The sequence below is a fragment of the Triticum dicoccoides genome, chromosome 1A (genome assembly GCF_002162155.2).
Source record: "Triticum dicoccoides isolate Atlit2015 ecotype Zavitan chromosome 1A, WEW_v2.0, whole genome shotgun sequence".
NCBI classification, from domain to species: domain Eukaryota; kingdom Viridiplantae; phylum Streptophyta; class Magnoliopsida; order Poales; family Poaceae; genus Triticum; species Triticum dicoccoides.
The window spans coordinates 588046093-588056837 of record NC_041380.1 but is presented as its reverse complement, the minus strand read 5'-3'; the positions used below and the strand labels follow the sequence as shown (position 1 = coordinate 588056837).

The following is a 10745-nucleotide window of genomic DNA, read 5'->3' as shown; positions in this document are numbered from 1 at the left end:
CACGTTCCGTCGACAAGCATGACACTAGTGCAAAGCTAAGAGATGTGTAATTAGCATGGTGGTGCTTGAGAGAACAAGAAGCAACACACAAGAATGACCAACTTAAAAGAGGGTGATGCTTACACCAAGTTCTACAACCGGATCGCGAGGACAAGAATAAAAATCACATCCATAGGGTAAGCACAATCTTGATTGGGTCATCGAGCATGAACAAAAAGATACTTCTCCGATGCCATGGGAAAAGAGGGCTCTAGACCAAAAGATTTCAACAGGGAGGAGCTCAACCTTGACACACGGGACTTGCATGACCTTGAGGCCCCTTTCACCAAGGAGGAGGTGTGAGAGGCCATCAACCAAATGCCAAATGACAAGGCACCCGCGGTGGATGGGTTCATCGGGCATTTTTTTGGAAGTGTTTGGGACATTGTTAAGGTTGAAGTCATGAGAGCCAACCATAATTTTGGTAACCTCCATGGTGCAAATCTCCAATGGTTAAACTCTGTAAACATTGTGCTTTTACCCTAGAAAGAGGGTGTGGAAGAGATCATCGACTATGTGCCTATTAGCCTCATTTATGCCCTTGCAAAAATCATTGCTAAGATACTAGCCATCCGGCTTAGTATGCACATGAACTCTCTTGTTTCTAATGCCTGAAGTGTGTTTATCAAGAGAAGGGCATTCATAAGAATTTAATGTACGTGAGGAATCTTGTCCGCCCGTTGCACACGGGACGACCCTCACTCTTTAAAAGCATCCTCAAGTAGGAGTACATCACTGCCCTACTCCAAAAAAGGGTTCCCAAGCAAGTTTAGGGATTGGATCACCGCCCTAATTTGCACATCCTCCTTGAGGATGCTTTTAAACGGGGTGATCGGACCTCCAATCTAGCATGGTCGCGGGTTTCGACAAGGTGACCCCCGCACTCCTTTTCATCATCGCAATCATTCCCCTCCAGCGCGTGCTTGACTTGGCAACAAGGCATGGTCTTCTCCACAAGATCATGGTCGGGGCACCATGGTTAGAACCTCTCTTCATGTAGATGATGCGGGATGTTCATGGCCCCAATCGAGTGTGATATCTATCCACCAACTTCCACAAGAGACCCATGGTCCCAATCGAATGTGGTCATTTTAAACCTTGAACCAATCCTCCAAAGTTTGTCGGCTACTCGTGCTTCCTTACTGATAACATACTTGGGCCTTACGCTTTTGGTTTGGCAACTCAAGAAGGTGGACTTCCAATAGCTCGAGGACAAAATTGCACTAAGTCTTGTCCCTTGTGAATTAAAAATATTACTAACATTGGCCGCTGGTGGTATCCTGGACTAGAGGGTGCTTACCTTACCATCTCCCGACCATCCTGGTCGGGCCAAGGACCCCCTTGGCGGTTAATTACTAGGCCTCTTCGGGCAGCCCATGACATATACAAGGAAGATTCCACAAGGCTTGCACGTAACATGAGGACTCTTCTAAATCCTAGGCCTCTGGTACATTATATAAACCGAGGCTAGGCTAGTCGGTAGAACATATTCTAGATATTCTATAGATTCATTCACACATACGATCTGAAAGTAGATCAATCTATACTTTGTACCCCATCCACAATCAGTACAATACAAGCAGGCGTAGAGTTTTACCTCTTTGAGAGGGCCCGAACCTAAGTAAATACCGTGTCTCCTTTCTGTCTTGTTACCATCGTGCCAAGATCACCAGCCTGGGCCCCCCTACCCGAGATCTGCCGGATTTTGCTCCGTTAGTCGCAACGCCCTTGTCAAGTCGGTTATCACCTCGGAAACACACTTCACAGAAGCCAATAAGCTAATGAGAGCTTTTCTTTGGTCGGTGTAAGATAAGACTATTGACACCAAATGCAAAGTCAATTGGGACACCGTGCCCCGCTCCCATGAACTCGGCGGCCTCGGTGTGCCCAGTCTTGAGAAGTTTGCTAGGGCTCTATGATTGTGGTGCCTTGATATGAGTGGAAGGATCCAACCAAGACGTGGGTCGAAAGGGGCAACCCTTGTGATGAAATGGACCTCGATCTATTCTATGCTTCTACTACTATCACCATTGGCAAATGGTGCGTGCAAGTAATAAGGAAGCCCGAGGATATCACACCTTGGGGCTGTTGAATTTGGTATAGTGGCCCCAACTTGTGTGCATTGACACGTGAACTTGTCACCTGGAGTGCTCAATGAAGAAGTGGCGGGTCAACTTATCAGGGAACAATATCCCCAACAGAAAGCAATGTGTGCGTCTTCCGGCATACGTCGGCGCCGCCTTTGATTCTGCTTCGCGTCATCGTTTCTATGCGCACAGCGGGTGCTAAGGGTCCGGGAAAACAATACCGCGGTGTAATTCGTAACCGTGGGTAGAAACTAAAAACAAACAAACAAGCTCTATTTTCCTTGTTAATTTATTTAATGGACGAGGCAAACTTTTTGCCATTATTTGCACTTGTGCGCCGGATGGATACCTACCAGTAGTGGCGAGGTGAGTGGCAATGGCTGGATGCCATCGTGGAGGTGGAGGTCGCTGTGAACAAGCGTATGTGGTGCGCAGGTGAGAACTAGACTGTAGCCTAGTGGCAAGAGAGCGCAGTGGCGTCTCCAGCAACCAGGGTTCGAGCCACGTCGAGGACGAATTTCTGGTTTCTCACAAGAGATGCTTCTCCTATATCAATAAACCATGGGTGCTAGTGCCCATGAGTTTCATCTTTTTGTATGTGGTGCGCAGGTGGTACCTCGGCCAGCGTTGGTGAAGCAAAGCAACCAAAACCCACCACCACACACACCCACACGGGTGAAATGAAACAAAAGCATCTCATCGCATCGGCGGAGGCGTCAACACTTTGGATCCCATCCACCCCCTTCTGGCCTTCTCCTCCCTCTTTAAAGCCGCCGCCCCCCCTCTCCATCGACCGCACTACAGCTGCTGCGACACACACCAGAGCTCAGTCCGTTCGTTCGTTCGTTCGTTCGAGCTTAGAGAAGGACGAGATGAGGATGTCGCTGCTGAGATCCGCGTCGCAGCACCTGCGCCGCCGCCGCGACTACTCCTCCGCCTCCGCCTCGCCCGAGCGCAAGGTGGCCATCCTCGGCGCGGCGGGCGGCATCGGCCAGCCGCTGGCGCTGCTCATGAAGCTCAACCCGCTCGTCTCCTCCCTCTCCCTCTACGACATCGCCGCCACGCCCGGCGTCGCCGCCGACGTATCCCACATCAACACCCGCGCCCTGGTGCGTCCCTACTCCCTCTCCCTCCCTCCCTCCCTTCGCTAGATCTGTGCGTGAATGGTCCGTCTGATGGTGGCGCTGCAGGTGAAGGGCTTCGTCGGGGACGACCAGCTCGGGGAGGCGCTGGAGGGCGCCGACCTCGTCATCATCCCCGCCGGGGTGCCCCGCAAGCCCGGCATGACCAGGGACGACCTCTTCAAGATCAACGCCGGGATCGTCAAGGGCCTCTGCACCGCCATCGCCAGGCACTGCCCCAACGTAAGCCCTCACCACTCACTCTGCTACCACTGTAGATAGATCTGCAGTTCGGTGGAGGCGACATAGTTTGATTTGGTTGCTAAATGCGGTAACCATACGTTTTGCTGCCTGGAATTGCTTCTACTTGCCGGCGGTTGTAGTATGTTTTGCGTTCATTTCTGATCTGGGGCGTAGGGACAGAGCAGTCAAATTGTTGCATAGGATTGCTCTGTACTAGTAGTCTACAAGAGTTGTCTGCCCAAAATGAACCCAACTGCCACAGCAAAATCAGGCGTTAGTACTTTCCTGCCCGGAATCTGTAGGCTGCTTCTATATAGGGGGCACACTTGGTTCAGGCCTTGCTTTACAGTTTGAGCTTGCCCCTCTTCATTTTTGTTCTCGGGCAGCGCAGTCACATTGTTGCATATGATTGTTGTAGGTAGTAAAACACCTAAAACAATGATTTGCTCCAAAGAATTGAATTGCTGTTGCCAAGCATAATTGCCACTGCCAGTCGGTTGTATGCTTTGCATTCAGCGATGATCTGGGGGAGAGCAGTCACGTAGTTGCATCATAGGATGACTGCCACTCTGTTTGCCCAGAATGAACCCAACTGCCACTACCAAGTCAGGTGTTTCTTTTCTGCCTCAGTGTTTTAGGCTGTTTGTAGACAGCATGCTTGCTTCAGGCCTTGTTTTACGATTTATGTTCTGGGGCCGTGCAATCACATTGCTGCATATGATTGTTGTAGGTAGTAAAACTCTATCAGCTTTGCTGCCCAAATGCTGTAGGCTGTTTGCTAGGAGGCAAATTTGATTCAGACATTGTTTTGCATTACTGCGATGGCCAAGGTGTGGCATCCATGGGTAGTTCTATTTTCCCACTCAAATGCGCATTCACATCAAAATGCATGTCTTTTTGTATTAGAAGAAATCCAAGAAACTGCAGAACTTGCACGACTGCAATGCAAACAAACTCTATGCTACTCGACGTAAAACTGCTAACTGAAATTTGATAAACTAAAAAAGCAAAAGAAGCAAAGAAAGCTGCTCTAACACTAACACTATCCAGCCATTGGCTCCGGAGGCCTGGCATGACATCATTGTGTAGTTTAAGCATGCTCATGTGTGCGCTACTGTATGTCAAGATGTCAACTGTCGTTTATGAAGTAATATTTTAAATTATACATTATTTATGTAAAAATCTGATTGTGGAATTGTCAATTATGCTTGTTCAGGCTCTCGTCAATATGATCAGCAACCCTGTCAACTCGACTGTCCCAATTGCAGCTGAGGTGTTCAAGAAGGCTGGTACCTATGATGAGAAGAAGCTGTTTGGTGTGACCACTCTTGATGTTGTTCGTGCTAAAACATTCTATGCTGGAAAGGCAAACGTGCCAGTTACTGGTATTAAGATGACCTTTCACTTAATTATAGGGAAATTTGAGATTATGTTGTTAGATTTTATGCCTCTGTCATTTCAATCTGAGTTGTTGCTGTGATCTTTTGCAGGGGTGAATGTTCCTGTTGTTGGTGGCCATGCTGGAATCACTATCCTGCCACTGTTCTCACAGGTCTGGCATCTTAGTGGCTTAACTTGTTTTGTTTTATTTCATTCAATATGTGCAAATCTAGCAAAATTGTAAGCACATACTGATAACAAAACTTCATAGCATAGTTGTATAAAATTATTCTGAATGCTGTTGGCAAGTCGTTTTAGCTAATAAAATCTATGTTTTGGATAAGAATCAACAGTATGCCTCTCTAGTGATGCTTATCTTTCATCTGTCAATCACTGAAACACTATGCAACTAATGCTGTTTTAATTTTATGCTATATCTTCCATATGTTTTAACGCCAACGCCTCAAGTTAACAACTCAATTCTTTATATTTGATGTAGGCTACTCCTGCAAGTAATGCATTGTCCCATGAGGACCTTCTCGCCCTCACGAAGAGGACACAAGATGGTGGGACGGAAGTTGTTGAAGCGAAGGCTGGAAAGGGCTCAGCAACATTGTCGATGGCGTAAGTCTATGAACACGCACAGACTTTCCTGAGCATGTCCTCTTTCTGCTAGTTTTATGCTCTTGAAAATAACATGCTATTATCCCTGTGTGTCCATGGTTTTTATAGAATATCAAAGTAGCATATTAGTGTTTATACTCTGCAATCAGCATATGACCAACTTCAGTATGCATAACCTACTTGCACTGACTAACTACTGTATTGTAGTTCTTGTATCCATTTGATTGTATCTTCATAGCTGTGCTTTACTGCCAAATACTCCCTGCGTTCCTAAATATTTGTCTTTATAGAGATTTCAACAAGTGATTACATACGGAGCAAAATGAGTGAATCTACACTCTAAAATATGTCTATATACATCCGTATGTGGTAGTCCATTTGAAATCTCTAAAAATACAAATATTTAGGAACGGAGGGAGTATGTACATATGCGAATGTGTTTTCCATTCTGTTTATCAGTAGTTACATGTTCATTCATTGTATAAGTGGCCTTCTTTTTCTTGCGTGTTCATTTTGTTTGGGCCTTCAGTTTAATGTTTTTTTTCAGTGTGATACTTAAACATTTGGTTGCGTAAATTATGTTGCACCCTGGATTTCTGATTTTTTTTGGATTACTGACCTATGTACTATTGTAGAGAATATTCTTTACTAAATAGTATTTTGATCCCACTATTAATCTTCTGCTTTTGCTTTCACGTGAAATGCATACTTAATTCAGTTATGTCCAACATATTGTACTCTTCTGCTCATTTTAGCTGGAAATTACCATCTGAAATGAGACATGGCCATTTTGATCTATGTAGATGAATTCCGTAGCAATCTCTTGTTTTATAGTATCACATTGCTGATCTTAGACTGGACTTCATTATTTGGTTTTCGCTGACAATATTTTATCTTCTGTTTTTCCAGATATGCTGGTGCAGTTTTTGGAGATGCATGCTTGAAGGGGCTCAACGGTGTTCCTGACATCGTAGAGTGCTCTTTTGTCCAATCAACCGTAACAGAGCTGCCATTCTTTGCCTCCAAGGTGATTTCCTGTTGCCCCCATGTAAAAAAGAAAGAAAGAAAGGTTTTTTGTTGTTTCTATATAGTACACAATCATTTGCCTGCATGAAATTTGCTTGCATGCTTATTCCTAGAAGGTGTTGCTATGTTTTTGACTTTGTAAGCAGGTATCCAAAGTGTAGGTTTCTGTTAAATCGTGTGGCCTGTCACAGGCCTGGCAAGACACTCTCGTTGATTCGTAATTTTTTGGTTGATTATTATGTTTATGGAGTTATCATTGTCGTAGAGGGTCAGACATGTCCCATTTGTTATAATAATCGAACTGGCATACCACAATTCACAGATTGTGCTTTGTTTCACATCATCTAAGCCCATTTTTGAAGCCTGGAAAACATGCCTGTGCTGAATGCTATTCCACAACCTGTTAATTTCCGTGAGAAGATCGAGACTTGGTGTGCTGAACACTACTTTCTGTTGGCATTGCACAGGTGAGGCTGGGGAAGAGCGGAGTGGAGGAAGTGATGGGGCTGGGCGAGCTGTCGGCCTTGGAGAAGGAGGGGCTGGAGAGCCTCAAGGGCGAGCTGCTGTCTTCCATCGAGAAGGGTGTCAAGTTCGCGCAGGAGAGCTAGGCGGCGACCTTCTCAGCCTATATCGAACGGTTCACACTTGAACTCATGCAATTTTTGTTCGGCCGCTTTTTTGTTGCCTCCAAACCCGGTTGTGCTGCGGGGCATCGTGGCGTCGTCGTGCTCCACAATAAAATGTACTGGCTTTGATGTCGCCAGACTGAACTGAACCTGTAGTATCAGAAACAGCAGACACCGGTGCCTATGTGTTTACAGCATTTGTACCCGAGATCACGAAGCGAAACTGAAGATTCTGTTGGCATTATATTGTGCCGATCGGCCCCTTGTGTTGTACATACAGGGGTGGGTTTGCCATTCCTCTGTTGAATTGTCGACACCGTTTGTTATCTGTTGAATTGAACTGAATCTGTCGATGCGTGCTTCTTTGGAGATTAAGTAGCAGTCGAGGTGGGTTTGTTACGAAGTGTTGAGAGCTCAGCTCGTTCTGGGTTATGGAATGATGCGTGGCGCGTAGGAGGAGAGGAGAGCAGTGCCAACTAAACTGTCAATCCAAGTGTGGAAGCAACAGACACCGATGATGGTGATGAACTGGGTTTCTGCCTTTTCTCTTCAGTTGGAGCTTGGAGAAGGCAACTGACCAATGTCTAGTAGTAGTCCATGAACATCAGGGAGCGCGGCGAGAGTGATGAAGGCACAGCCAATTCTGGGCATGGATGACCAAAAACATTCCTGGGTCAACGTACACAACACAGCATGAGCGAAGCAGACAGCAGCTGCCAGTAGATAGATATGCCTATCCCATCAGGCTGAGTGTGCCAAGGACGCGACGTTTAACCTTGCGAATTGCGATGGCGTAAGCAGCTGCTAATGGAAGAAAACCCAATGGCTCTGGCTCTGGCTGTGGCAGGTCGGACGTCAATTTGTGAACTCTTTGGGCTGCTGGATTTATCCCCCACAAAAAGAAGAGAAGCTGTTGATACTAACTACACACGCAGCAGAGGAAGACGTGAGCCGAGAGGGGACGGCACCATGTCCCCTCCCCAGTAGACCCGCCAAAAACGAAAGGTGACGCTGCCGTCGCCCAAGAAGATGATCAACAGACGCCGTCTCAAGCCTACCACCGCTGACACGGTAACTCGATGGACCGCACGGACACCGTCACGCCCCGACCCCGGCACAAATCCCCGCTCCACAGACTTGATTTTCAGGACGGTACGAGGAACAACCTCGCTCCACATGAGCCACACGGCACGACACGACATGGCAGATTAAGGCCCTCTTCGGATATCCACCGGATCCGTGGAATTAGAGGAGTTGCGGAGCACCTAATTTTCAACTCCAATATTTTAGCCTACAACTCCCTAAGTTCTCCCACTCCGTGCCTATCCACTGTACGTCCTTGTCACATTTTATTTTAAGGGGTGTTAAAAAAACTTGATGTTTCTGAATCGAGGGGAAACGATTCATCATTTATTTTTGTCATGCTGTTCATTGCCTTTGATTTGACGGGACGCACAACTCATGTTACATATACAATTTACCACCACCGACAAGTGTACCGAATCTTCTAGGAAACTGGTTTGGTGGCATGTATCATACTCCGAAAGATCAAAGTCATGTGGGAGTTTGTGCCGTTCTTTGGACAATTTGGAATTATCGAAATGCGTGCGTTTTTAACAGATCATACATTTCTAACTTTTTACAGGTTATCTTCAAAGCTATGTCGTTGATTCGTATGTGGTCATCGTGACAATGTGTGTATGAGTGTGTGTTAATGGCTTTTGAGTGCAGCCATCGGAAAATTGCTGCACCGGGTCTGTTCAACCGTATGGGTGTGTCGATGAGCTCATGGTGTTTGGATACCACCCCAAACGGCACACACACATACACTATTTTGGTTATTTTGCCACGAGCTCCTCGCATATCATTTGACCACAAACATTGGCACACACCTTGCTCACCCGAGCATCTTGGATTCCAACAAATTTCAGATTTTATTTATTCTGTTTGCTATTTTTTGAATTTACAATTCATTCTAGAGCAGATGTATGTATGTTTTTTCTTTTGCCGCGAGCTCCTCGAACGTCAAAGCACGATGAAAATTTGCATGCACCTTGCACACCTGAGTATCTTCGATGTCATAAAATTTCAGATTTTTTTGGCTATTTTTGTGACTTTATTGTTCATAGATGTAGCATTCATACCGGATGGAAACCGCGTGAGGGACTAAACTTATCCGGTTTTAAAAGTTGAGGGACTGAGTTTTGCTAGTTTTGGAGTGAAGCGGCCATTTTTACACTTTGGAAAAAATTAAGGGATGGAAAATATACTTATGCCTTATTGAAATGATTGCGTGCATGGCTTGATGCAGACGCTGGGTGCTTATACAATTGCTTGTGGCGCGGGCCATCGAGGTGTGGTTGTGCTCCGGGAATAAATTGATGTAACCAACATGAACTGACTTCCCTCGCAAAAGAAAGTGAACTGACTTGAAGTACCAGAAACAGCAAATGCCGGTGCCACTGTTAACCTGTGCTATCGATATGTGCTTCTCTAGAGATTCAGAGCAGTGGTTACTGGTTAGGCACTATTGAGATACATCAGTTATTGAATGATGCGTGACGCATAGGATCAGCACGAGCTGCCAACCCCAAGTGTGGAAGCAAGAGACACTGACAGTATGCTAATGGATTAAGTCTCTGCCTTTTCTGGTCAGTTGGATCCTGGAGCATGAAACTGTGGACATTGGCGTGTTGAGTGCACCACCAATTTAGCACATGGATGACCGGAGACGACCAAAGCTTTTAGGTCAGCACAGCATGACCGAAGCAGATAGATAGATATGCCTATACGGTTGGGTCTCTATCTATGCGAACATCCTAACTACTCCGTCGAAGGGCGTTAATTAATTGAAACTAAAGATGGAGCATTAGAAGAATTCATGCACCTTATTCTTGGAAGTACTGATACACCCACGTCCCAGCTCTCGCCCGCGTCGCTCCTGTACCGGGCGACTCTAGCGGCCGCCGAGCCCAGACCTGGTATTTGCCTTGGTTAGCGTCTCTGGCTTTAGATGTTAGGCTTAAAAATAGCGACATATGTTGTTAAGATGGCGACTTCAGGCATATTGATGTATTATTTTGTAATAAGGTCTTTATAAATAATTAATAAAGTGGCTGCATGCATCTCTCAGATGCAGCAGCCGGGAGGCATCCTCCTTTTCTAAAAAAAAGATGGAGCATTAACTTTTGCCACATGTTTTAGCCAGTGTGTTTTCTCAAAAAAAAAACCAGCGTGTTTTCTAGTCATCAGGTAGTCCCTTTATCGCTGACTTAGTTTCAGAGATAATTAATATGGATCGAAAGGAGTACATGATTTTCTTTCTAGATTCAGTCGATTTTGGGGAGAAGCAAGGCCGAGCCACCCGCTTACAGCATCGCTTAGGCGGAGGCAAGGCAGCGGGACCGGTGCAGGTCAGGGCGGGGAGATCATTGCCATTCCTGGAGGCCGGAGGGAGGGATAGGCGGGGTCCCCTCATGAGCGCACAAGCGGAAGAAGAAAGCCGAGGAAGAAGAACGGTGTCACACTTACGATGACCATTGGATGCTGATCTAGAAAATCGACTGACTTTTTTTAGACATTAGATCTAATGTTTTTTC

The 10745-nt window shown here is 46.1% G+C and overlaps 1 protein-coding gene across 1 annotated transcript; it reads left to right on the top strand.

Annotated features, from left to right (window-relative positions):
* The first annotated feature begins 2869 nt into the window (after positions 1 to 2869).
* On the top strand, positions 2870 to 7474 carry LOC119293066 (malate dehydrogenase 1, mitochondrial-like). Its single transcript, XM_037571662.1, has 7 exons — positions 2870 to 3235; positions 3317 to 3490; positions 4707 to 4875; positions 4981 to 5042; positions 5370 to 5494; positions 6404 to 6521; positions 6988 to 7474. Exons 1-7 carry the CDS (start codon positions 2999 to 3001, stop codon positions 7126 to 7128), a joined length of 1026 nt encoding a protein of 341 aa, XP_037427559.1. The 5' UTR covers positions 2870 to 2998; the 3' UTR covers positions 7129 to 7474.
* Positions 7475 to 10745: the final 3271 nt, after the last annotated feature.